General features: G+C 44.9%; 3 protein-coding genes and 4 non-coding genes across 11 annotated transcripts in view; 2 read left to right on the forward strand and 5 right to left on the reverse strand.

Annotated features, from left to right (window-relative positions):
• The window catches only part of rpl7a (ribosomal protein L7a), a 3,513-nt gene extending 344 nt beyond the window's left edge, over positions 1-3,169 (reverse strand). The window contains exons 1-7 of one of the 3 annotated variants that reach the window (XM_061800754.1): positions 3,125-3,169; positions 1,836-1,956; positions 1,294-1,443; positions 959-1,099; positions 495-574; positions 158-288; positions 1-41 (exon numbers count right to left, since the gene is read on the reverse strand). The exon at positions 1-41 is cut by the window's left edge and continues 29 nt beyond it. In XM_061800754.1, coding sequence (XP_061656738.1) covers positions 1-41; positions 158-288; positions 495-574; positions 959-1,099; positions 1,294-1,443; positions 1,836-1,956; positions 3,125-3,127 — 667 coding nt within the window. In that variant the 5' untranslated portion in view covers positions 3,128-3,169. The other 2 variants (XM_061800755.1, XM_061800753.1) reach the window with 2 other exon arrangements.
• On the reverse strand, positions 377-454 carry LOC133491298 (small nucleolar RNA SNORD36). The gene has a single exon (XR_009792380.1). It is a non-coding gene; the product is annotated as a small nucleolar RNA SNORD36 (small nucleolar RNA).
• On the reverse strand, positions 663-738 carry LOC133491299 (small nucleolar RNA SNORD36). Its single transcript, XR_009792381.1, has one exon. It is a non-coding gene; the product is annotated as a small nucleolar RNA SNORD36 (small nucleolar RNA).
• LOC133491303 (small nucleolar RNA SNORD24) lies at positions 1,182-1,255 on the reverse strand. Its single transcript, XR_009792383.1, has one exon. It is a non-coding gene; the product is annotated as a small nucleolar RNA SNORD24 (small nucleolar RNA).
• LOC133491301 (small nucleolar RNA SNORD24) lies at positions 1,724-1,797 on the reverse strand. The gene has a single exon (XR_009792382.1). It is a non-coding gene; the product is annotated as a small nucleolar RNA SNORD24 (small nucleolar RNA).
• Positions 3,170-4,114: 945 nt separating the features above from the next.
• usp20 (ubiquitin specific peptidase 20) lies at positions 4,115-19,283 on the forward strand. Of its 3 annotated transcripts, XM_061800738.1 has the most exons (25): positions 4,115-4,320; positions 4,659-4,749; positions 5,642-5,695; positions 6,037-6,099; positions 7,043-7,189; positions 7,253-7,358; positions 7,734-7,803; positions 8,084-8,197; positions 8,424-8,502; positions 8,678-9,131; positions 9,203-9,352; positions 10,031-10,143; positions 10,265-10,437; positions 11,335-11,429; positions 11,509-11,542; positions 11,635-11,680; positions 12,564-12,744; positions 12,833-12,959; positions 13,898-14,067; positions 15,033-15,114; positions 15,379-15,487; positions 15,550-15,652; positions 16,299-16,367; positions 16,445-16,613; positions 17,506-19,283. In XM_061800738.1, exons 2-24 carry the CDS (start codon positions 4,672-4,674, stop codon positions 16,600-16,602), a joined length of 2,775 nt encoding a protein of 924 aa, XP_061656722.1. In that variant the 5' UTR covers positions 4,115-4,320; positions 4,659-4,671; the 3' UTR covers positions 16,603-16,613; positions 17,506-19,283. The 3 variants fall into 3 exon arrangements, with proteins under 3 accessions (XP_061656722.1, XP_061656721.1, XP_061656723.1); XM_061800737.1 differs by having other exon boundaries at positions 4,115-4,749; XM_061800739.1 differs by lacking the exons at positions 4,659-4,749; positions 5,642-5,695 and having other exon boundaries at positions 4,123-4,320.
• A 2,706-nt stretch (positions 19,284-21,989) lies between these two features.
• ptges (prostaglandin E synthase) lies at positions 21,990-25,864 on the forward strand. The gene is made up of 3 exons (XM_061800624.1): positions 21,990-22,227; positions 23,162-23,244; positions 24,827-25,864. The coding sequence occupies exons 1-3, from the start codon at positions 22,120-22,122 to the stop codon at positions 25,074-25,076; spliced, it is 441 nt and encodes a 146-aa protein (XP_061656608.1). The 5' UTR covers positions 21,990-22,119; the 3' UTR covers positions 25,077-25,864.
• Positions 25,865-27,255: the final 1,391 nt, after the last annotated feature.

Genomic DNA, 27,255 nt, shown 5'->3' on the forward strand with positions numbered 1-27,255 from the left:
TGATGGCTTCCACGAGTTTGGAGAGGGCACCCTTGTCCTCACTGGAGAAAAAAAAAAAAAAAATGGCCAGAATGTATGAATAGGGCTGGGAAAATTTCCACGCTACATCAATCGCGAACGTTTTTTTTTTTTTTTAACCCCAGCGAAAGTGACTCACGGGTTGATCTGAGCGAAGGCCACCGAGGTGCACGTCTTCCGGTGCACCAGCTTGCCCAAGCGAGCTTTGCCCTTCACGATGCAGTAAGGGACGCCCATCTTGCGGCACAGCGCCGGCAGGAAAACCACCAACTACGGCCGCAAAGGGGACAGCGCCGGGTTAGCGTTTATTTCCACCATACGACTCCGCTCGTACGTCTTTTGGGATCGGGACGATCTCTCGGCTCAGGGTTAAAAAGCTCGTATGTTTTGATCGACACGGGACGATTCAGGTGAAGAAATTCAAGCATCATTGCCGAGAGACGAGCTTTCAAGCAGCCACGATTCTGTCCTCTCACCTCAATGGGGTCCACGTCGTGGGCGATCACCACCAGCTGAGCTTTCTTGCTCTCCACCAGAGAGGTCACGGTGTTGACACCTGGAGGGCGACAACTTTGCGTTTAAAAAAAAAAAGAAAAAAGATTACGTTCCGTTTTTTTTTTACCCCAAGGGGATCTTTTCCGGCCAATGCTCAGGGTTAAAAAGCTCATAAAAACATCAGGATGAGTTTCAGGTGAAGAAATTCAAGTCACATCAATGCATTTAGGCCGCTTCAGTGCCAGACTCTCGAGACCAGGTCCACAACACGGGTCTTTACTAACGGTAAAAGTTCTGGCTCAGCTTTTCCCCACGTTTCAATCATGTCCGTGATGTGCGTACGTGGCACGTCACATGCTTAAAAGTACAATTTGAGTCGAGTGTGATCGTCTCGTGTACACGTGGACGAGGCCTCAAATTCGGGTTGCGTTCTCCCATCGCTTACCCGCTCGCAAGACGTGGGGCCTCTTGGTGGGGGTGTCCCCTTTGCCGGCCGCCTTCTTCTCAGCGCGGGCCAGCAGCCTGCGCTTCTTCTCCTGCTTGGTCTCGGGCCTGTACTTGTGCGCTAGCTTGAACAGCTGCGTAGCTGTGAAACAAATGCAAAGAAAGAGAAATTTAAATTCGTGTACCGGTCGAACTTTGGTAGATGGGAGCGAGCGTCCACACGACGCATCAGTGATCTTGGTGGGAAAATGTCAGCAAGGTTGCTAAGATAGCAAATATTGCATTCACATCATCTGCGGGGACGGGGGAAGAGTTAGCGGGAGCGGGCAGACGTACCGGTCTGTCTGTCGAGGGCCTGGGTGAACTGGTTGATGGCGGGGGGCACTTTCAAGCGCTTGTAGAGGATGGCGCGCTGCCTCTGCAGGCGGACGTAGCGGGGCCATTTCACAAAGCGGGTCAAGTCACGCTTGGGCTGAATATCCTGGCCTGCGTGCGGGCGGGCGGGGGAAAAGAAAAAGAGGAGGGGGGTGGTTAACACGTCGTACTGCAGACCCGCAAGGAAACGTCATTGGAAAGCTATCTGAGCATTTAATCCTTGACCTCCATGTACTAGTACACTTTGCCCTTACTACTAAGTAGATGACACCAATTTCATCGGGTTTATTGGTTGTGCAGTTTTATCTAGCTTGCAAAGACAAAGAGCCTACTAGTACAAAGACCTGATCAAGGACCTTAAACGCTTTTCATACATGGTGAGTAGAGAATGCGCATCAGCGATCTTGGTGGGAAGGTCGTCTTCAGCGGGGGTAAGATAGCAAATATTCACTTACATCATCTGCGCATGGTTCCGTGTCTCGTTTTGCCGGCGGTCAACTCACCGATGCCAAAGTTCTTCGGCCTCTTCTCGAAGAGGGGGTTGACCACTTTCTTGACCTCCTTTTTCTTCACCACCACGGGGGCGGGGGCCACCTTCTTCCCCTTCGGCTTCTTTGGCTTGGGCTGGGGCACAAGAATTTTGCATTCAGGAACAGGCTAAATGAACATTTGGTATTCACTCCCTTTTGTACATCGCGAGTCACGAACTCAATGACAACTCTTTCACGTATCGACACTAAGCGACTTTTGGAAAAACATTTGCGTTATGGAGATTTGAACAAACTCACAGCTGCATCGGCCATAATGTGGTTTGCGATATGCGCACGAGGCCTGCGACGGCAAGTTCACGCCATACTTGGAAGACATCAACGGTTAAAAATAGGAATGTTTTTGCCAATTTTCAACCCCCCACCACAGGCCGACACCTGGGAATACGATAAAACCTTTGATCCATAAAATGTTGATTTTAAAATGACCTAATGCATCCATAGAACTCTGTGACTTTTTGCCAGTCTGTCAAAAAGGCCACAGTGTAGCGCCAACTATTGGTATCAAAGGGTGATTTACAAGTCCCCGATATTTCAAATAAGACTGACATCAGCCAGATACAGTACTAACCTGGCCACAATTAGTCTGGCACCTTCCTGCAAATTAACCTTTTTAGTGATTCAAAACACGACTTTTGCTAGTAAGTGCTTCCTGGGTAGCACCTACATTGGCATAATTAATACCCATAAGTCAGTAATGCATAATAAACGAGTCTAATTTGTTTAACAATTAAAAAGCACTACAAAATCTGACAACACTCAGGCACAACTTGAACATGCATTTACCTATATTAAGATTAAGACCAACTTCCATTTTTTTCTCACCTGGCAGACTTTACAATTACCGAGCGCACTAGCAGGCCACGTCCGGCTTTTTAACAATATTAAGTCAACCTCTAACTTAGCTCAATCGCAAAGCTACGCAGCGTTTAAACGAGATATCAACGTAAAGAGTGATGAGGAAAAATAAAACATCCACGTAGAAATCACGCGTTTTCACCGCATGTTAGCTTTAGCGTTGAAGCGAGCGGCCACAGGACTGCTAGCACAAGGAACTACCGAGGATGCTGTCAAAACGCAATACAAAACATCCGAAGAGCGACGACAAATAACAACGTGATACATCATTAATAAACAGCTAGTGGTACCATGTCAAAAGTTAGTGTACAAAATGCTTTGCGAGACAAGGATGCAGACGGATACAACTCGGAGATAATAGCTGAGAAAAAAATGACTGTGCTCACCATGTCGGTTCGGGCAGAAAGGAGGCGCAAAGCTTGCTGGGAAAATGAAATACCGCGAGGCTTCGCAAAAAGGGAAACCTGGATCTGATCTAAAGTCAGATTATAAAACTGCTCTCGTGTAAATTCTCAAGATTAAAAAAAAAAAGGTTCAGAGCAGATCTGAGATCTGCAAACTAGTGTATTAAACAAAATAGGTCATTTTATCCGTGGCATGAATTCATATATTTACGTTTGAAATGTATTCAAATTCATTCAATAATAATACTATTTTTGTACTATTTTAAAATCATATGTCCGTGTGATGTCTTGCAGCTATCAAATTCAAAAGGATTGCAGATTTTTTGATTTACATATTTTCAATACTTTATTGAACACTGAATGTTCCATATGCTTTGACAAAACGGTAATTCTTGTGAGAGAAAAAAAGGAAAGGACAAAATAAACATCACGATAAGGTGCATGCCCCCGCGACCCGACCACAGATAAGCAGAAAAAAATGGATGCGTGGATGATAAATAAATTGAATTTAAAAAAAAAAAAAAAAACACTGAGGCGTGAATATGTGGGGTCCACTGTATGTACAGGTTGAGAAAATTCTTGTTTGAAAACCGTAGCCGTTGAAACTGTGGCATAAAATGATTTATTTATGTGCATTTTAGTTTTGTTTAATTTGGGTGACACGTTGAGGCAACTGGTTAGAATGTTAGCCTCACAGTTATGAAGACTGGGGTTCAAATCCCGCTCCACCTGCGTGTGGTTTTTCTCCGTGCACTCGGGTTTTGACCCACATCCTAAAACAAAGACTTGAAATTGCCCCAAGGTGTGATTTCGAGCGCGAATGGTTGTTCGTTTCTGTGTGCCCTGCGAATGGCTGGCAACCGGTTCAATACCCTGCCTCCTCGCTGGGAGTGGCTCCGGCCCCTGTGAGGATAAGCGGCTCAGAAAAAAAAAAATGGATGGATGGGTGAGTTGGGGGGGTTTCGGTTTTGGCATCACGTGGTACAGGGTCAGGGATTAAGCCCCACCCCCATCCCCCCTGTGACGTGACGTCACGTGGAGCTGGCGGTGGGAGCTGTTTTGGGGACGGTCGTGGGCAATTGTTGTCTCGTCATTGCACTGCCCCCACCCCCGTCACCGGCGGTTTGTCGACGGGGATTATGGAGCCGTTGTCGCCGTGACAGCTGTCCCGCGTCACGGTAAATATGAATTTTACAACGGTCGTGGCCGTGCCCGGTGATTTTGCAGACTGCACCGGCATCGTCTTCTTCCTGGAGCCAACGTTTCACTCCCGCAAGGCCTTTTCTTCTTCTTCTTCTTCTTCTTCTTATTATTATTATTATTATATCCCCCCGCCCCACCGTGTCTTTGTTTACATTAGCGAAGGCCGAGTCGTCGTCGAATCAAGAACGCATGAGACCCGTTTGTTTTTGTGGCTCGTCATCATTGTATGCTAGCGGTAGCCGAAGCCTTGTCGTCTGCCTTGTTGTTTTGTTTTGTTGTTTTTTTTTTTTTTTTTTTTTTTTTTTCTTTCCAGCTAAACTACAAGTATGGCCGAGCAAGACCTTTGTCCCCACCTGGACTCCATCGGGGAGGTGACGAAAGACGACCTCCTCGTCAAATCCAAGGTGGGTCGTCGTCATTCTCGTGCCATATCCGTTGTTGTCATCTTCATGGAAATCAGAAAACAGGAGCAGAGAATGGCGCACTCCGTTTTCATAGATAGATAAATTGATAGATAGATCTTGGTCGGTTCGTCTTTGTGTGAGCACCGGGGCGTGAGTTGTGGTCTACAGCAGCTCTTTGCGAGTGTTTTTATTTTGTGTGTGTGGTTCACTTCATGGCCATGATTGGTGACTCTTGCTTTCCACATCATCGGAGCCAAAGTTTACTCGTAACGAAATAATTTTGCTTCCAAAACAAAAATAATCAACCAAGCAAAAAACTTTGTCTTGAAAAAGGCATAAGGCCAAGTCGGTGGATTCATGTGTTTTTGTTTTAAATGATTCAACTCCTTTACTTAAGTCAAAGTAAAAAGTAAATGCTGAAATGTACTTCAGAAAAATAAAGTTTAAAAAGTGAAAAACATTTTTCCTGTCAATTTCCATATGTGCAATACACATTTAGATTTTTTTTTATTGTGGGTGTGTGTGTTTTTTTTTTTGCACAAAACTAATTGTCTTTGCACGTTAGCTGTAGTGTAGCAGTACATTCTGGTGCCTTTTGGGCAAATGCGTTGGATTCCTGGCCAGTACCGCAGGATCCGAAGCTTGAATACCAAACGAGTGGGCAGAAAAAAAAATCCGATTTAAACTTGTTTTAGCTACGTTTTCTTGTTTTGTTTTTGTTTTTTTCTTTCTACGTTGCGTCTTCATCCACGGAGTTTAAAATGGTAACGACCTATTTTAACAAAGTGAGAAGATAACTCCAGATATTTCAAATACAGAGAGCGGAAAAATAAATACTGAAATATCATTTGTCAACTGTAAAATTGCATTTTTTTTTTGTCTTTTCTTACAGGGAACCTGTCAATCATGCGCCGTCGGGGGGCCGAACCTGTGGGCTTGTCTTGAGGTACTTTGAATATTTCCTGCAAGTGACGCAAGAGAATACTTTCCCAACTTTTATTGCGTCTAGGCGCATATTTTACACCAGAAAAATGTCATGGCACGTCAACAAACGACAATATCGCAAAAAGTGTCTACAATGAAGCCTCGTTTATCACCGGGGCGGGGGGTGCATTCCAGACTCATTCACGACAGATGAAAATATGCGATACAGAGACCATAAAAAACATTTTGTAACGGTTTGTCTTCTCGATGCTTTTAAACGGTTGTTAAAATCTCCAAAACATCCCGAAAAGATTCAAATTTTCTCAATAGCAGCTTTTTTTTTTTCTTTCCCCCTCTCCACAGAATGACTGCCCGTATGTAGGCTGTGGGGAGTCGTACTCGGATCACAGCACGCTGCACGCTCAGGTGAGATGACGGTGGCTGCCTTTTGCTTGTGCACGTGCTACGTCTTCTGTTTGCAGCAATTTTGGTGGCTCTCTGTAAGCAAGAGGCTGAAAGGAGAGAAAAAAAAAGGTTTCTAATAATAATGTATGCGTATAGATTGTACAAGGTGATGCAGAGCAATAATCTGTATAATAATAATAATAATGGGTTCTCATACAAGTTCTCCAAAAAAGAGGGGAAGGGTGCTTGATTTAAGCGGTTTATTTTTCACTCCCAGTTAAAGCTTACTGTAAAAATGACACAATTTATAGACTATTATAAATCCAGAATGTTCAACCAAACCATAAATTTGTCTAACAAACATCCACTGCAGTCACTGTGATTTGACGGGCACGTACCCCCCCCCCCACGCGCCATCGCGCTCGTGAATCTGCACAGTCGAGCACGAAAAATTTGTTACCAGTAGAAATGCGTAGATATTGAAAGACGTCGCTTATTTTGTGTAGTCTTGACCAATCTTCCCTCTGAGCTGCGCAACTGCGCAATTGCGCACTTGTCGCACACTCTGAGCGTACATGAAAACCGATCCGGCGCGGTGAACAACAGCCTGACATTTTTTTTTTTTTTTTTTAAACACGGAAGCACACGATCTCTGCTGTTCAGCCTACTTCTACTTCCTACTTCTACCTGACACCGCCCCCCCTCCACTCTTAAAGGGGTACACTCATAATTACAAACACAACACACACCCGTAACTTTATATCCGCGGGCATGACTGACCACACCCGCACATTTTTCAAATGTGAGCGACTGTCGACTAGCTTAATGCTAACATCGAATGTGCTCCACCATAGACGTGATGGTCATTATGAAAATGAAACCGTCATACACACTGAGCGCAGAGCAAAATGTATATGCCAATTTTTGTTGTTGTTTTGTTTTCCAATTGAATTTCCCGACACAGGCCAAGAAGCACAACCTGACGGTCAACTTGACCACGTTCAGGATCTGGTGCTACGTGTGCGAGCGGGAAGTGTTTCTAGAGCGGAGGCCCCCCCCGGGTCCCGGCGCCCCAGGGCCCCCCCACCACCCCTGCGGCGCCTCGGAGCAGGTGCGACTCCGCGGCCTGTTTCCCCGCGACCTGCAGGAGTGACACGTTCTGCTTCCCCCGCAGGAAGCGGCGGCACCGGCGCCGCCCGGTCACCCGCTGAAAGCGGTGCCGATCGCCATGGGGGAAGAGGAGGGCTCCGAATCCGAGGAGGACGAGCTTAAACCCAGAGGTGCGGCAAACCCGCTCAGTTTTTATTCGCTATTCTTGAAGGTCCGTGGACTAGTGTGTCTCGTGTCCTCTCTAATAACACAATGCAGCGCAATAACTCTCAGACGGATTGACGCAAAATCATCTGAGCGTGAAGATATTGAATGTTTGAACATGAATTTATTGCAAACGTCCCCGTCGTGGGTCGATTGGAGCTCATCTTCCTTTTCAATATCCTCGAAATTCATTTTAAGATTGTCGTAGTCGGCCCAAAAATGGGAGGACTCGGACTGTACTAGCGCACGTCCCTAAAGATGGATTTTGCGGCTATCGAATCAACGCTCAAGAGCGCTGCGTCGTCATGGCAACAAAGAGCCGCTCCCCTCTTGTCTCGTAGGTTTGACGGGAATGAAAAATATTGGCAACTCGTGCTACATGAACGCGGCTCTTCAAGCGCTGTCCAACTGGTGAGTCGCTTTCAGACCATTGCTGGACCTTTTTTCTATTTTCCCTTTTCAAGTGAAGATTAAAAATGAGTCACTAAAGCGACTCACGATTGTGTTCTTTGCTTATTTTTAAATGTGTAACAGGAAAAAAAATCCAACGATGCAAGAGAAAATCTGTACGTTTAAAATTTTACCCTCCAAATTTCACTTTATGACAGCCAGTGAAAATGACAAATGTTTTCAGCCAATCGCTGCAGAGATTTCATTTCATTTTTTTTTTTTTTTTTTTGTTTCCGAGCAGTCCTCCCCTCACTCAGTACTTCCTGGACTGCGCCGGGCTGGTCCGCACCGACAAGAAGCCGGCCCTCTGCAAGAGCTACCAGAAACTCATCTCAGAACTCTGGCATAAAAAACGGTAATTGCCGATAAATAAGAGTACATTTTTTTTTTTTTTTTTTTTAGCAGCGTTACACGACAGGTCCGTCTCTATTTATTAATTTCAGAACTCATTTTTGCTGTTCAAGCCAGAGCTCGGTCTGTCCCCCGCAAATGTCAGGGAACATTATCCAAAATATCTTATTGTAGGAAGACATTTGGAGAATAACGTACGATATTTCAAGGGGCCTGTCGGTCTGTTCCAGGCCCAGCTACGTGGTCCCGACCCATCTTTCCCACGGCATCAAGCTGCTGAACCCGATGTTTCGCGGTTATGCTCAGCAGGTAACGTTCACCTCATTTCCCATTTCTCATTTTGTTTGAAGATTTAGAAATTCCGTAACATCTGCGCTAATTTGCCGTTTGTGCCCGTCTATGGCATTTCACATCTTTTGTTAGCATTAGCATATTTGATGTAACGGTTTTATGGTGAATGAATGAATTTGCGGCCGTCCCAAAGGACACCCAGGAGTTCCTCCGCTGTCTGATGGACCAGCTCCACGAGGAGCTGAAGGAGCCGCTGATGGAGTGCGTCGGCGGCAGCGGCGAAAGCAGCGACGGCGAGGAGAGGCTCGACGGCGAGCGCTCGCCCGCCGAGGACGACTTCCTCTCCTGCGACTCGGGCTCCAACAGCGAGGCGGGGAACTGCGGCGGCGGCGACGGCGAGGCGCCGCCGCAGGGCGAGCGCGACGTGGCGGACGGCCCCCTGGGCGGGGGGATCTCTGAGAAGGAGAGGCTGAAGGACAGGCGGGTGTCCGGCTCGCCCCTTCGCGGGCCCTCGCAGGACATGGACGAGGACGCCGACGTGGACACGGCCGTTTCCCAGGCAGCCGACGGTGAGGAGGACACGGCGCAGGATGCCGAGGGCCAACGGCGAGAGAACAACCAAAGACAGGAAGGAAACGCCATCTTGCGTGAGAAGCGTTGGAAGTTTTTTTTTTTTTTTTTTTAAATAATATTTGAAGAGAATTCCGTGTTCAAGCAGAGGCGGACAACGAAGCGACGACGCCCTGCCCGCAATCCACCCCCTGCAGTCCCGTGAGAAACCTCCAGGAGCTTCACGCCAAGCTGGCCTCCACGCCGCCTCGCTCCAGCCCGTTGCGCTCCGCGGGGGCCTCGTACCCTTTCAAGAAAGGTGCACACGTCAAACAGCAATTATTGTCATCACCAGCCACAGAGATTATACTCTCATTCGCTGGCAGAAAATTTTGAAAGGAGCGTTCCCCGTTATTGTCTTTTGACCGACCTCTCAAGACCCACCGAATATTGGGAGGCTGGTTAGGGCGTCTGCCTCACAGTTCTAAGGACCGGGTTTCAAATCCCGGCTCTGGCTGTCCAGAGTTTGCATTTTTTTTCCCCTGTTGCTGCATGGCTTTTCCCTCTGGTTTCCATGCATTCGTTGAAGATTCATAATTGCCCGTAGGTGTGAATGGTTGGTGATATGTGTCCCGCGAGCAGCCGGGAAGCAGCTCAGGGTGCACCCCGCCTCCTGCCCGAAGATAGCTGGGGTAGGCTCCGGCTCTCTTGCGACCCTTGTGAGGATAAGTGGCTCAGATAATGGATGGATGGATGGATGCAAATGCTGATTCCGTGTGGGGCTGCAAGGATGCAGTGTACGGTCATGTCAGTTCATTTGAAAATGCTCAAATGGGAGTCGAACGTCACGAGGTTTCACACTGGATTGGTGGAAGAAAGTCTCTGACAACATGAAAAAAATATAAAACTTGCATGTATTGTTTTTTTAACAAGAAAAAAAATCTTTTTAATAGCATTACTGAGCGCCTGTTAACGTGTTTTCTGTATTTTTTTCCAGCTCAGTTGCTGCTGAGCTCCAGGAAGAAGAAGCACTCACACTACCGCAGCGTCATCTCCGACATCTTTGACGGCTCCATCCTCAGCCTGGTCCAGTGCCTGACTTGCGACAGGGTGAGTTCATCCACGGGCAACTTCCACGTGCATGCCGAGCCCATGCGGGGACCGCACATTTGAAGCTATTCTCCGGAAACGTCCACGATCGCAGCACAATCGCGATGTGACCGTACGGCAGGTGTCGACCACAGTGGAGACCTTCCAAGATTTGTCTCTGCCGATTCCCGGGAAGGAAGACTTGGCCAAGCTCCACTTGTCCATCCACCAGAACCTTCCCGTCAAGACCAACGTGTGTCCCGACTCGTACGGCTCCCAGGGCTGGATCTCCTTCATCATGGACTCCATCCGCCGGTCGGTCTGAGACGGACGTGATCCGATTACAGTGAACCCCGATTGATCGCCGGGGGGGATGCGTTCAAACCTTTTTCTTCGACCGTTCCACCGCTCCCAACAGCTTTAAACGCCACTACACATATTAAAAACACTTTTTATTGCTTCACTTTGAGGAATCAACAAAAAGAAAAGCCAAAATAATCACAGGCTTATCTTGTCTCTGCTCTGTACGAACGACGACTCTTGCTGCGGTTTAGTAAGCGACCTAATCTTCAACTTCATCTCGCTGCTAATTGCCTGGCATTTCGACCTCACCTTAGAAAATCGATGGCCACGATTCTTGTCATGTCATGTCATTATCCGAGCCGCTTATCCTCACGAGGGTTGGAGGAAAGCTGGAGCATATCCCAGCTAGCTTTGTGCGAAATACACCCTGAACCGGTTGCCAGTCAGTCGCAGGGCCGATGTGGACACCATCGCTGAGCGGGAATCGATCAGCAAAGTCAGGCGCGTGTACCACTACAACATCAGTGACCAACCCCGTTATTATTGTTTTGGAGAAGAAAAGAAAAATTTTTTTTTTTTTGTGTGTGTGTGTGTGTGTGGGGGGGGGGGGGGGGATGTTGCTTGAATAACGCATAGTGAGCAAACTACCAATAAGCGGTTTTGATGTTGTTTCACTCCAAAAAAGCAAAAGTAAAAAGAAAACCCAGATTAAGGATTGGACATTTTTTTTTTTATTTTTAAATATCCACGGCTAAATAAACCGCAAAAGTACTGTACACGGGTGTCCAATGTATACTGTAGAAAAAAAAAAAAAAAAAAAACAGCGATTGGGAAAAATTCAGCAGGGGTTCACTGCACGTCAATAACGGATGACGAATGTTGAGAAGTTGGTCATTTGTCTGGGATCAGGTTCGTGGTCTCGTGCATACCCAGCTGGTTCTGGGGGCCCATGGTGACCTTGGAGGACTGCCTGGCCGCCTTCTTTGCCGCCGACGAGCTCAAAGGTCACACTCGAAAATCTGCCGCGTAAAATGGAGAAACGATTGGCCCAAATCGACGTCCGCTGTCCTTTTCTTTTGGCAGGAGACAACATGTACAGCTGCGAGAGATGTAAGAAGTGAGTACGCGCAAAACATCGACCGTATCGGGGCCTGGCTTTCCCCCAACTCACGTTTTTGTTTTTGGGGGGGGGGGGGGTCGTTTTCGCAGGTTGAGAAATGGTGTGAAATATTGCAAAGTGCTCCGACTTCCAGAGGTATTTGTTTCATTTTTACAGTTTTTTGTTTCGGTTATTTCAAGGCCGACCATGTGCAGTGCACGTGTGCAAACATCCATCTGCACACGTGCGGTTGAAGCCAGAAGTTTACACACACTGTGCAAAAACACGCGTTTGATATTTTTTTTTGTCACTGTCTGAAGTCAAATCCGACCCAAGGTCAGTCAGGATCGCCAAAATAATGAATGAATGAATGAAATTATTTGTACTTTTTGTGAGTAATGTACTGTTGTAAAAGCCCCCACTGCCCACGTGTAGCGCTGCAGCTATTATATCTTTTTAATGAATTATTCATCGCATCAATTAAATGCATCAAAATTTGGTTTAAAATGAATCAACAATGTCCATGTGATGTGCAGGTGTTATTGCCGTCCACTCGGGGTCACCATCCTCGCATTCCACACTAAAATATCTGTGACTTTGAATGTGTGTGGCTTTAGAGGGCGGGGCCTCGCCTCGTGAGTCAGCAAAGAGGAGGCTTGACTCGTCACTATCGAATACTTTTCACATAGAATATTCTATCCGTTCTTCATTGAAAAATTGACTGAAAAATATTTACTCGTTAATCGATAATAAGTAATTTTTTTCTTAGTATTTTTTTGTTAATAAAAAATAAGTTTGCACTCTTACATAGGGATTAATGTAAAAGGCGATTAGATTGCTATAAAGTCACCAGTCTGCTTCCGTGAAGGGAAATTTGCCTTAAAGAGGCTGAAATATGAACATACGGACAATTTGATATTAAACAATGACTGTAAATGATGAATCAGTTGGTGAAAAATGTGATCAATTTGGGCAGCCTTGTTAGCTCCGGTTAGCGGCAGGTTTTTTTTTTTCTTCTTCTTCTTCTGATCCTTTGCAGATCCTGTGCATCCACCTGAAGCGCTTCCGGCACGAGGTGATGTACTCGTTCAAGATCAGCAACCACGTCTCCTTCCCGCTGGAGGGCCTGAACATGCGACCGTTCCTGGCCAAAGACAGCCCGTCCCAGGTCACCACGTACGATCTGCTCTCCGTCATCTGTCACCACGGCACCGCCGGAAGTACGATCGAAAAGAACCCGCAGAGGAGTTTTGTGCGCGCTTATGGGGCGGGGGGGGAGAGAAATGTATTGTGTTATTCTCGTCGCAGGTGGGCACTACATCGCTTACTGTCAGAACGTGATCAACGGCCAGTGGTATGAATTTGATGACCAGTACGTCACCGAGGTCCACGAGACGGTGGTGCAGAACGCGGAAGCTTACGTGCTCTTCTACAGGTAAGACGGGGAATATTTTTTTGTTTGGCAGCTTTTTGTACTGCACAGACAAATTGCGCACCGTCAGTGTAGAACCGCGTTGTACCGCAATGTGTAGAGGAGTACCGAGCTCTGCTGTAAGACACGCGGTGACGTTCGGAACAAGCAGAAGAAGGTCCGCAACTGAGCTCCAGTAATAGTTGCGGGTTAAAGCAGCAGTTGTGCTAGTTTTCATGAGCAAGGAGACTTTCAGTCGATGATGTCTGGTTTGTTTGAGAAGTTTGATGTTTGAATGTAAAGGGGGGATGAATTTCCACAAAGGTTCAAATCCGCAGCGTACAAAGACCGTATAGATCATTTTTGGGGATCCAGTTTTACCTCTCCCGCATGCACTGAACACACTTAACTGTATTGGAACACTTTTGAAAGTATTTCTTGGCATTTGTTTGAATGCTTTTGCTCACTGAATTCTCCAAAAAAAGAGGCCCAGTGTGGTTGCTTCAAGCTGGGTTTTTTTTTTTTTTTTTTTTGTCCCGCTCATTTGAATTTTAAACTCAAATGAACAACCTCCATTCAAACACTAAAACATTCAACGAAAACATACCATTATAGCAACCAAATGAGTGCGAACATCTAATGTGAAACACCATAGATGGGGTAACATCAATTGGATTAATGTTTTGGTAAATTTAAACCTTGAACCAACTGCTGCACACGGAGCAGCAATTTATGCAAACAGACCTTCCGCACAGGCATATATTTGCGCTGCTTTGTGTTTGTAGTTGGGGACCTTCTCTGTCTTTTCTTCTTGCTCTTAACTACACTTGACGCCACAGTGTGGAGCTCAGTGCTGCCTGGCACGTTGTGGCACAACGTGGTACTACACAGAAGGCACGGGACTCCAAAATTCCGAGTCTTGAAAATCCACCGTCTTGAATTCCGGCGTCGCTGCGGTGCAGGAAAAGCAGCGAGGAGTCCGTGCGGGAGCGGCAGAAGGTCGTCGCTCTGGCCAGCGGCAAAGAGCCCAGCCTGCTGCAGTTTTACATCTCGCGAGAGTGGCTCAACAAGTTCAACACCTTCGCCGAACCGGGCCCCATCGCCAACCGCACCTTCCTTTGTCACCACGGAGGTGCGTGCGTGTTTTACACTTCATTTGCTTTTATTGTGGAGGGGTGGGGCGGGGGAAGTTGTCGTTTTACAAAGATAAAGTCCTAATTTTAGTCAGGAAGAAAAAAAAAAAGAAAATTTTAACACCATGAGGAAAAAAGTTCCAGTTTTGTTGAGTGAAAAAAAATTCACTTTTATAAAGTTATAATTTCAACGTTATAAGGGAATATGAGGAAAAAGTCAATTTTATTGAGAGAAAAAGTTCGATTTTATTTGGGGGGGAAAATGGTAATTTTATTGAGGAGGAGAAAGAATAAATATTATTTTACTGGGAAAAAAAGGTGATAATTTCACCCATGTCACCATTTTCACCAGGGGGGGGGGGAAAATGAATTTTTGGGAATATACTTGTAATATTACCAGGAAAAGTCACATTTTAATTGATTTAATTTTTGAGAATATTTTTTTATTGTAGTTAAATTGTCCTTATTTTTTAAAAATGATTTTCTGAAGATAGTCATTTAAAAATGAAGAGTTGTAATTTATCATAGTCACCACCGGACAAGAATTGTCCAAATTGTATTGCAAAAAATGAAAATGAGATTATTTCATAAAAATAAAGCTGTTCTTTTTTCTTAGAAGAGAAGTTTTTTAAATAATAAAAAACGGCAATTACATTAGAACCACTGTCATGAAATTTCAATTTAATATTAAAAAAGAAATTGCCTTTGGCTCGGAACGGCCCACATCGACAGCAGGGGTGACGACAATGGACAGTGAATCTGTAATGTAGCAAATTCACCCCTAGGCGGCGTACTGGTGCTCAGGCAGAGCATTGAAAAGCGTGCAATTCATTCAAGAAACGGGAGCTCATCTTATTGGTCAATATGTTTATGACTGTACACGTGCACGCCATCAAGCTGTTTCTTTTTGAATGCTTTCACAGCTAGATGAAAATATTGAACGATCGATTATCTTTTTCCCCAGGCATCCCTCCTAATAAATACAACTACATCGACGACCTGGTGGTTATCGTGCCGCAAAATGTGTGGGAGTACCTTTACAACAGGTCAGCGATTTTAGAGTAATTATTGCACTTTTAATATTCAGATGAAAAGTCAGCATTCTGTGTGAATTATTGAGAGGAAACAAAAGTAGTCATTTTAGTTTAAAAAGTGCAGTCATTTGGCTGAGATTTGATCTGTTAAAAAAAAATCTCATCATTTTCCCTGGTAGAATATGATCATTGTCATTCCCAAAAAGTGATGATTTTATTGTATTTTAAAAAAAAAAAAAAGGTGACTCGCAGCCGACATTTGCGTTGTTTGTTCAGCTTCGGCGGCGGCCCAGCGGTCAACCACTTGTACGTGTGCGCCATCTGCCAGGTGGAGATCGAAGCGCTCGCCAAGCGCAGGAAAGCAGAGATCGACACGTTCATTAAGGTAAAAAAAAAAACCCACAGAAACTAAAACTTTGAGCCCTCACCGTCGTCGGCGTGTCACAGCTGAACAAAGAGTTCCAGGCCGAGGAGGCGCCCGGCGTCATCTTGTGCATCGGCATGCAGTGGTTCCGAGAATGGGAGACCTTCGTCAAAGGCAAAGACAACGGTAACTAACTAAATAAATCGACGTCTCTTCCGTGAATAGATTCACAGTATTACATTGAAACTTTAGGATTGTAGTGTACATTTCACGAGGGAAAAGTTATTATTATTATTATTTTTTTAACTGAGATAATATTACAACAGAGATTTAAATAATTGTAACTGGAAAACGTGGAAAGCGAAATCTCACCATTGCAACGGAAAACGTTCCAAAAAGCCAGTCCGGGAAACAAAAATATTTGTTACAGGAGATGATAATTCTTCTTCGGAGAAATAAAGTCAACATTTTTGAAATATTTATGTTGTTGTTTCCTAAAGGGAAAAGTTGTTACTTGATAAAGACATAAATCAAGCAATTTGAAGGGTTACAGATTGAATAATTTTATCGAGAATAGCATCATATTCCAAGAAATCAAATGTGGCATTTGATGAGGAAATCATTGCAATTTTACTTCGATATACTGCGAGTCATTAAAACTGAGTTAAAGCCACCAAATTCTTTTTCGGACTAAAAATCATCTCATGTTCAACTCAGGATCCACCTGACTCGAAATTGTAGCATCGCGCCTCGGACGTAATCGTGTGCAGGTACAGACCCCGTCTGCATTTGAGTAAATTAACCCCCCCCCCCCCCCCCCCTTTGTGTTCAGAGCCTCCCGGTCCCATCGACAACAGCAAGATCGGCGTCATAAAGGGGGGGCACGTTCAGCTCAAGCAAGGTCAGCCTCGTCCGTCACACGAGCGCACGAATCCGCAGACGCCACCTGAAGGGGGCGCTTGCGTCGTCGTCCCCCAGGCGCAGACTACGGTCAGATTTCCGAGGAGACGTGGCAGTACTTGCTGGGGATCTACGGCGGGGGTCCCGAGATCGCGGTGAGGCAGACGGCGGTGCCGCCCGACCCCGACGGCCTGCACGGCGAGAGGAAGATCGAAGCCGAGACCAGAGCGCTCTGACCTCGTCCGAGGTCCGAAACCCCAAAAAAAAAAAAAAAAAATTCCAACGCATTTTCCCACGTTTTCCTCGGCGCGCTTCGGATAGCATCGCTTTGCGGAGAGAGTATTGGCCACTCCCACTTGAGGTTGACCGGGAAAGCCGATCAACCGGCAAAAGTCTGCTCGCGTCATTTTGATGAAATGAAAGTTATGTTTAGGGGGACAAAAGGCCTTATTTTGTTTATCAATTTTCAGAGAAAATGTGCAGATTTTATTGGACAATAAATTTTTACGAGAAGCTTGTTCGTTTATCCATTTTCCTAGCCGCTTATCCTCACAAGGGCCGCGGGCAGGAGGCGGGGTACAGCCCATCGCAGGGACAACAGTCGCACTCGCACCAATTTAGCGTACAATTAATTGCATGTTTTTTGGGATGTGGGAGGAAACCGCAGTGCCCACCGGGAGAAAAGCCACGCAGGCACGGGCGGGGCCGGGATGGAACCCGGGTCCTCAGAACTGAACTGTGAACTTGTCAGAAAATGTCCCCAGAGGAGAAAAACGGTGGTTTTCCCAGTTTTTAAATCACGGTAATTGGGTTTTTATTGCATGATATTCAACATTAAAGTGGGCAAACTGGGGGGGGGGGGAAGGAATTTGCTGAGGAGCGCGATCCATTTTCACGGCGCTCCGTTTCAAGCAGAGTTCGGTTTGTGTAATTGGCTCCCTTCTGTTTATTTTATCAGGAAACGTCAACTATGCGTGTCATAAACAGCCAAGGTTGACTTGAGCTCCCTGCAACAACAACAACAACAAAAAAAAGCATCTCGAGCACGGCTGTCGTAATAATCGTTCATTTCCCCCAACGGCGTTACGGACCCTCCGCTCGGATTTCTTTTTCTCACGCCGATTTCTTCTCACCCGCAGCGCCTTCCCGTTCCCTCCCACACAAGACGAGGAATTTTGCACCCGGACGACGCGACCGTGAGTAGACTGGAAACGTGCCGGACTGCATCTGGTTTTCTATCGCGAGGTGGGATTCCCACGATGTCACCGTGGCTGCGGACCACAGGCAACTCCGCCGAGACACATGACATGTTTTGTCCGCTCATTATCACCACTGCTTATTTATGGGTCTCTTAGCAACCTGCGACCACAACAAAAGCATTGGAAATCCCGCTTCATGCGCTCGCAAAAGAAAAGCAGAGGTGGGAAAAGTACTTCTTGAGAAGTACAGGCACTTTTTTAAATCTTGAGAAAAATGTCAAACTACAACAAAAAAAAGGAGAAAAATCTGAAATGGAGTTAAGTGCAAAATTCAAAATCAATATTTACTGGCAATTGTATTCGATATTTGAGAAGTTGGCACAACATTGGAAAAAAAAATAAAAAAAACATCCCAAAATACCGTCATTTCCGGCCTACAGAGCGCACCGGATTATAACCTTCACCCAGTACATTTAGCTTAGCTTAACATAGCAACAACACGATAGCACGAACAGGGCTGGTTAAAAAAAAAAACATACCGGTAAGAAAACAGCCGCGGCACCTACACAGTTGCAACAAGGTAGCACAGCACTAAAAGAGCCGGTTAAAAAAAAAAAAAAAAAAACATACCTAAATCACTGAGACGCGGCAGAAACACGCTAGCACCGCACTAACACTAGCGTGGCGCTAACAGGGCCGGTAAAAAAAAAAACCATACCGGTAAAAATCACTTAGACATTGCAGTAATACAGCAGCAACACACTAACACAGCGCTAGCGCAGCGCTAACAGGGCCGGTTAAAAAAAAAAAAAAAAATACAACATACCGGTAAAAGTCAGCTCCTCAGCACATATATTCCACTGGTCTCACTCTTACCTTTTCCGCTCCAGTGCCCCCTCGTGGCCATTAGAAGAAAAAAAAAATGCACAAATTAGCCGCGTAAGCCGCAGGGTCGAAAGCTAAAGTTGCAGTTTATGGGCCGGAAATGACGGTACTTTCCCCTCCCTTTTGACGTGCAGGCTCATTCGGAGATGAAAAGAACTTGATACTGTGACAGGACTGGGCCCACCTGTTCCGCATGAGTGAAACACTACACAACACACGCTAAATGCTCTCCATAATTGTGTAGCACAAGGTGTTTCCCTTCAGCCTAGCCTCATGCTAACATATGAGCCGAAACAGCATAGCCGGGCTAGATGCTACAGTAATGATAAGTCTTCAAACAACAAAAGAGAATCAAACATTTTCGTGTAGAAACCGAAAGGTTCAACCAAATTCCTATTTTTTCGTGTAGCGGAAGTCCGCTAGCTTAACGCTAACGTGTGACGCGAAGTCCCACAGGCATGCTTGCGAAAATTGGCCTCGAATTCCAATTCTGCTTTGCGGGCAAATTGGCCGATTATCGGCGCTTCGTAGGGGGCCTTCTCGGGCCAAACGGGCGACAAAGCGGGTCAAGATATGAATTGTGCTGTGCTTGGTGTGTGCCAGTAATTGACGAAAGTACTTCAGTAGTACGCTGCGGTGCGGTGCCGCCATTTTGACACGTGCTCACGTGTGTTGTTGGCCGTGTTCGACGCGCGGAAATGATTTTCCCATTTCACCAGCGTGTTAGTGGCGCCTGCGACGCTTTGAAGTTAGCGAGCGAAATGTCGTGACGTGCGTACGCGTGATGTGCTGATGACTCATGGTTAAATTATTAAATGTGATATTTAATGACATCTCCTCTTTGTCATCGTTATTCGGAATTTCAGATTTGTTGCAATTTATTGTCATCCATTTTTGATATGGTTTCCTTAAATATTACAAGCCTCCACAGATTTGACACTTTTATTTTGAAAGAAATTAGCGGAAGACTTCAAATCAATCCCTGCGGTTTTTTCTTTTTTTTTATGCAAAATGTATTATTAATATTAATAAAATAAAAAATACACTTTTGTTGGACAGCAACAATCTGTTCACTGCACGATGCAATACATTTTACAATAATATTGTGATAATATTTTATTAAAGTATTATTCATTTTGTATTCATTGTATTGTTGATATAGAGCTGTCTCAAAAAATGTATACACATTTTAAATATTTGCAAATTCTTTTACGTGTTAAAAATTATGATAATAATAATAATTATAAAGTGTGTATAATTTTGGGGGGACATCCTGTATTGATTTCCTGATCACTGCTTGTGAGATATTATTTTAAATGTCTAATAATGACCATGTTTTTAATGTAGATACATAAATCCCCCCCCCCCCAATAAATGCCTCGCTAATTAGAGACACTGTTGTCAAATTACAAATGTGTTGCAATTTATTATCTTCCAATTTTGATATGGTTTCCTCAAATATTACAAGCCTCCACTGGAATTGACACTTTTGTTTTGAAAGAAATGAGCAGAATAATGAACTTTGTTTATGCAAAAATTAGTAATATTAATCAAATAAAGAATACACTTGTTGAACACCAACAATCTGTTCACAGTACGATACAATACATTTTACGTTAATGTTGTGATAATATTTTATTACAATAATATTCATGTTTATAATTGTATTGTTGATATACAGGGTGTCCCAAAAAATGTATATACACCTTAAATAATAATATTTGTAAATTCTTTTACATGTTAACAATTATTCAAATGATAATAAACATCAAGTTTACGATTATTTAAAGTGTGTATACATTTTTTTGGGACACCCTGTATTGATTTCCTGATCACTGTTTGTGAGATATTATTTTAAATGTAAAAAAATTTAGCATTTTTTAAATTTGGCCAGTTTAACGCTAGCGCCGTTACGCTAACGGTAGCAGCGCCGCGCTAACACTGAAGCCAACACCGCGCTAAAGCTAACGCTGCGCTAGCAGGGCCGGTTAGAAAAAAAAAATACATACCGGTAAAAGTCACGTCCTCGGCACGTATATTTCACCGCTGTCACCCTCGCAGGCTGTTAGATGCACAATTTAGCCGCATGCATCAGCGCATAAACCGCACGGTTGAAAGCGTGTGGGGGGAAAAAAAAAAAGTAGCAGCTTATTATTACGACTACTAGTTGAAATGTTCAATGTGTTTTTAAATTGATGTAGGACACGAGCGTCTTCTCTAACTACGTGAAGAAGCACTTTGTGAAAATATGTATCGTAGATGTAGTGAGTAAAAGGTAGACGACGACGGCGGCGGTCGTCGTGACGCGTGACTCGCGCATGAGCGACAACGCAGCACTCTGGAATTGGAGCGGAAAGTTTTCAGGTGTCGCAAGTGACGTCGACGAGGGGAAGCCCGTATTTTGCCCCCGCTCGTCATATTTTGCCTCAAAGCTTTCCCGGAGGAGGTCGACGTGAGTCACGAGACGCCGTCCGAGTGACGGTCGGAGCGCTCGCCTCCTTGTGATCAACGCGCACGCCGGTTATGTATTTTGTCTGAAACGTCCCCATCCGCGCTTCAAACAACGTGTCGCCCGCCGAGTGCTCACGTTCGCTACGGACGAACGCAGCGAACGTACATATTTGTGTCCATCTTTTTGTATCGACTTTTATTTTAAGAGTTGGGTCGCGTTAGCTCCCTCAATGTAGCAGAAGGGGAACTGTGAGACCCGGGTTGGCGTCAGAGTTCCCCTGCTAGCAACGGTCGTCACGAGGGGATTTTTCAGCACGGGGGAGCGCTCAGACCGGGTTCATCGGAAGCGTACTTGAGCCAACGCAAAAAAAGTTCCGAAACGCGACAAATTTGGAGCAAAATGGCAAATAAAAATAAAAAATTTGTCGACGGACGTTTTTTTTAAACAGCAAACACGATCAAAGAGAATTTAGGTTGTGTGTCTGTTTTTTTTATGTTTTTGGGGCGGGGGGGGGGGGGGTCTCATACTTTCCTGGCAGGTTTTCCCCAAAAGTTCAAAGACATATTTTTCCAGTCTTTGAAAAACTTCAAATGTGTCTTTTTTTTGGTTAACCTGGAAGAAAAAAAAAAAAAATTGCCACCTAATTTTGAAGAAATGAAGTCGTCGCGACGTTTTTACCAACATCAAACAATGTTTGTTTGTTTTTGTTTTGGTTTTTTTTTTTTGCCAGAAACACTTTTTCAAGTCTTGATGATCTTTTATTTGGTAAACATCAACGACAAACTCACTTGAGGCTACTTTTTAATTTTTTTCCAAATCTGGCTCGCCGTGACGGGCTTTTTGTGCAGTTTTATGACCATTTTTTTTCCATTCATGACAAAAAACAAATTTGAAGCCAAACGTTCATTTTTTTTTTTTTTTTGGAAAGCTTTTGAGCTCCTGGGCCGCCGCCACGGCGTCGCGTGTCCCGAGGGCAGCGGCGCCGTGGCGTGTTTCGACATCTCACGTGTGAGGGGAAAGACGGCGGAACCGTCGGCGAAGGCTTTTGGGCTCATTTGAGTCAGTGGGCGGGAGGGGGGGGGGGCCTCCCCCACCGCCCCCACCGCCCCCCAACCGCGGCTGGACTTTTGACTCCGGCACGCGGCGTTCGCTTTTCATTTTTCCCGACGCTTCCCTCTTGGATCGACGCAGGAATTTTTGCCCTCCCCGGCGCAGTCATGTTAAGAAACAACATTTTCTCCTGTTTTGTTTTCTACGCCGTGCTGCTGGTGCTCAAGATGTACGTGTTGGCCTTCATCACGGGACAAGTCAGGCTCAGGAAGAAGGTCAGTCAGTCAGTGAATGAGTGAATTTTGGCAGAAGTGAGTGAGTGAGAGTGAGTGAGTGAGTGAGTGCGTGCGGACCAGAGGGTTTTCCAAACAAATGGATGACTGAGGTTTTTTTTTTTTTTTTTTTACATTGACGCAATTATACACAGTGAGTGAGTGAGTGAGTGAATGAGTGAGTTTTTGGAGAAGGAGTGAGTGAATGACTGAGTAAGTGAGTACATGTAGACCAGTGTGTTTTCCAAAGGTAAGAGTGACTTTTTTTGGACATTGATGCAATTATACATAGTGAGTGAGTGAGTGAGTGAGTGAGTGAGTGAGAACGAATTAAGGAATGTTTCAAGAATGAATGAGTTAGTGTTTTTCAAACAGATGCAATGACAGTGAGTGAGTGTTTTTTGGAATTGGATGCAATGATACATCGGTGAGGGAGTGAGTGTTTTTTCAGACATGGATGTGAGTGAGTGAGTGCGAATTAAGGAATGTTTCAAGAATGAACGAGTTAGTGTTTTTCAGACAGATGGATGCAGTGACACAGTGAGTGAGTCAGTGTTTTTTTGGAAATGGATGCAATGATACATGGTGAGTGAATGTTTCAAGAGTGAGTGAGTGAGTGAGTGAGGGTTTTTTCAGACATGGATGCAATGACAGCGAATGAGTCAGTAAGTGAGTTTTTTTGGGGGAGATGGATGCAATGGTACTGAGTGAGTGAGTGAGCGAGTCAGTCAGTCAGTGAGTGAGTGAGTGAATGTTTCATGACTGAGTGAAAGTGTTTTTCTGACATGCAATGCAACAACAGTGAGTGAGTGAGTGACTAAGTGAGTGGATGAATCTTGAGAATAAATGATGAAAGATTTGAAAGTTTTTGGAATAAATTGTGAATGAGTGAGTGGTGACCCGTCATTTTGCCGTTTTGTTTTGTCGGAACGCGAAGGCTTTTGCCAACCCGGAGGACGCAATGAGACACGGCGGACTGCAGTACCACAGACTGGATCCCGACGTGGAACGATGCCGCAGGTATGGCCCGCCGGCGGAACGCACAACCCGCAGTAAATGCTGTCTATTGACAACTTATTACGTATATAAACGTCGAAATTTCATGTATGTATTGCAAATACCAACTAGTAAAACTGCACTTTAGAAAGCGGTGCGTGTATTTTCCACACACACACACACGACACACACACACAACACGTACTCGTGCGTATTAGGCACGCCCTGCTTGAATGACATGAACAGCTGCCCATGCACACAAGTGGAGGTGTCAAGTGGCTTTTTCCTGGGTGAACCACTCGTGACATTTACTGGCCTGGCAAGGCAGGCAGCAAATGCGTCACGAGTACCAGGAATTCATTACAACGTTTTGAACTACGGCACTGTGGTTGAAGAAATTCAAGCTAAACGTTGCTTTTTACTTACATTTTTTTTCCCTTTCACTATTACTACTATTCACTAAAAAAACTATTGACTTTGGCTTGCGTTTTAAATGGATTGTAGTTTTTGTTTTTTCCATGGTAAGCGCCCAGTCGATATTTGCAACATTTTAACCAACTTGCGGACTGTATCAGAATCAGCTTTATTGGCCAAATATGTAACAACACACAAGGAATTTGCCCGGAGTAGTTTTATCACAGATGGTACGGTCACTGACCTTCACACCAAATCTGAGATGTCCGGAATTTTCCGTGATATAGAGAGTGATTGCTATATTCCACTTTCAATACTCGCAATACTGTAATAATACAGCACTTTGATCACGCGATACTGTCACAACACAACACAACACGACGCAGTATCATGTACATCGGTACATGTTTTTGTTTGTAAACAACCTCAACTCATGCCTTTGTGATGGAATCCTACGTGTTGCTATTAAAAAAAAAAATGTTGAATAAGCAGGGCCAAAACCACTACAAAGTGTCTTTAGGGTTCACTCCTCGGGGGAAAATAAATAAATCCATTCAATAACTCCAAAAAGAATTCGACGGCCCATTTGAGCGGGTCGGGGTTAGCTTAGGCGAGAAAACTGTGCAGAAGTAAATGGGCGGTCCTTCGAGTACGAAAGTCCGGAAGTTGAGGTCTCAAAATGTTGGTTCTTAATTCCGTTCAAATCAACGGCCAATCAAAATGTCGAATTTCAAAGTATTGAATGAGCCTTCCTCCTTCCTTTTTAGAAGCCAATTTGATGCCGCCGTCCTCCAAATTGAGAAAATTAGCCAATCGACATCGATCCTCCCCGAGCGAGCCTCGCGCCGCGCGACTGGTCTTCTTCCGGCGCGGCCGACTCAACATCAGTTAGTTCGGTCCGATTCGGACGTCGCGTCTTCTTTTCAACTTGACCTTTTTTTTTAAATCTAATTTATGAGTTAAGTTTTTTTTCAAATTTGGATACGGGCCAATTGCCCAAATTCTGGTTCCCGCTTCCTTCTCGATTTAAACATATTACCAGCTTCGTCCGTGTTGTCCAACTAATGAATAAATTCCTAATTTGGGAGGGGTTACGGTTAGGATTGAGGTTGGGCTTAGGATAGGAGTCGGGTTATGGGTTAGCCCAAATTGTGATCACGCGGCTGCGTCATCTCGGCTAACGTCCGCGCAGGGCCCACCGCAACGACATGGAGAACGTCTTCCCCTTCCTGTTCCTGGGCGCCGTCTACTCCATGACGGGCCCGTCGCTGGCCGTGGCCCGCCTCCACTTCGCGGCCTTCACGGCGTGCCGGCTGCTGCACAGCGTGGCCTACTTGGCCGCCCTGCCGGCGCCCGCCCGCTCGCTGGCCTACGTGGCGGCGCAGGTGCCCTGCGTGTCCATGGCGCTGCAGATCCTGGCGGCGGTCGCCGCCTACGCTTGAATCCGCGTCGGACTCCCAAGTTTACGGGAGGTCGACGGGCGAACTCCGAGGCCATTTACCGATTTTGGAAACAATGTTGGCGTCGGCGAATGGAACGTGTTGGCCTTCCGGATAATTTTCGGGGGCAAAAAAAAAATCAAAATTCCTCAATTCACGAACGTCATCAAAGACATTTTAGTCTTCCGCATCGTTTTTGTAAACATGAAGTCAATTTAGGTTGTTTTTTTTTTTTGCCAACATAACATACATTTCATTTTTTCATGAACATCAAACAATATTTAGTCATCAACAAATAATGTAAGCGTTTTTGGATTCATTTTTGTTGTTTTTCAAGTTAAAACAACAAGTTGGACTTTTTCGTCGACATAAAACAATTTCGTACACTTGGGAATGAATTAAGTCTTCCGCGCGTACTTTTTTGGCGGACAGCCACGAATCTCACGTCTTTGTTGCCATTTGGAGTATTAGTTTGTATTTTTTTCAGAAAAAAAACAAACAAACTTTGTGAAAGTCGGCTGTTTCCACACAAACGATGTCGGCTGGAAGTTTGTTGTGACAGCGTTCAAAACCCACCGCGCGCCGACACTTTTTTATTTTTTCTTCCCTACTTGAAAATACGAAGGAAGCTCCTCACGAGGACTGAGTATATTTATTTAATTATTTTAAACAAAACGTCAAATGTAATAAAACTGTTTGTTTTTTTGTTGTTGTTGTTGTAGTTGTTTTGGGCGTGTGCAAGCTGAAAATAAAACGCGTTCACGCAATATTTGAACTTTATTCAAAACGAATGTGTGTCTGTGAGTTTGCATGTGTTGCTGCCCCACGTGTGTTCAGTAGCACGGAATCCTCCGCTCGTTCTCTGCTCCCTGATTGGCACAAAAGGACTTTTAGTGAACTTTTGGGTGGGGCTATGTCGGCCGTTGCATAAAAGTCGTGGTTAGGGAGTAGTTAACGAGCGAGTGCGAGAACCCCCCCCCCCCACACACACTCCCTCCCTTTGCTTTTCGTCCAGTGTGCAATTCCAGCATTCCTGCGCCAGTTATGTAATTGCGTTCATAACCCGAGGGGGCCCGAGACAGGGCAGGGAGGACGCCGCAGCTATTACAGCATCACCCCGAAATGTTCTCTTTTACCACCTCATGCCTGGCAGGAATGTTTTGCGATTACGCCTTTAAAAAAAAAAAAAAACCCAAAAAGTAATTAGATATATATATATATATATATTTTTTTTTTTTTTTTGTTCCCAATAGAGTGTGAGTCATTTTCCTGAGCCGGAATCGGGAGCCACGTTAAGAAAAGAAACACTGGAAGGTGGGAGGCTTCTGGTAAAAGCCATTTAATTCGGGGCATGAGGGGCGTGGTCATAACCTTGACATGTGTCAGCACGTACTTGGAGAAAAAAAAAAATGTTATCATTCATTTTTTGGAATGTTTTAGTAGCAGAAAGTGCCGAGACATCCGGTGATGACACATTTAGGGGAATTTGCCAAAATATTTGTATCTTTTTTAATTATTTTTGTATTACTGGTAAGACAAAAAAAAAAAAAAATACCTTGTGTGGTTTGGAGACAATTGAATGAAAAGGAAAAACATAATTTTTGGTTAATGTCCCATTCGATTTGGAAATATTGACTCAATAGTTACGGACATGGAAAACTTTGAGAGCTTCAATGTGAGCTGTGGTTTGTTGAAAATGGATTTTTATTGACCTTGTTGCTTACGGTCACACACAAAAAAACCAAATTTTGGGGGGTGATTCCCTCATGACATACGCATGTCTGCAAAATTTGCAATTTTTGGGGTCCTCAGTGAGTGTTTCAAAGTGAGATGTATACACAGTCACTTATGGTGTAGTGGGTACGCACGCTTGACTTTGGTGCGGGCAGCGTGGGTTCGATTCCCGCTCAGTGATGGTGTCGATATCTGACTGGCGGCCAGTTCAAGGTGTAGTCCGCCTTTCGCCCGAAGCGCACTGAGATAGGCTCTGGCTCTCCCGTGACTCTTGTGAGGATGAGCGCGTTGGATAATGCATGTATGATCACCTTGGGTCAATTGGCACCCAAAAAAAAGGGGCAAAACCATGTTTTTCAGGGAATGCATCATCACATGGAGCTGGATAGAAAGCATACTTACATCTTTGGAAAGTCTCAGTGTGCTTTCTTGCCAAAACAGTATATAC

This window comes from Syngnathoides biaculeatus, chromosome 17 (genome assembly GCF_019802595.1).
Source record: "Syngnathoides biaculeatus isolate LvHL_M chromosome 17, ASM1980259v1, whole genome shotgun sequence".
Taxonomy (NCBI): domain Eukaryota; kingdom Metazoa; phylum Chordata; class Actinopteri; order Syngnathiformes; family Syngnathidae; genus Syngnathoides; species Syngnathoides biaculeatus.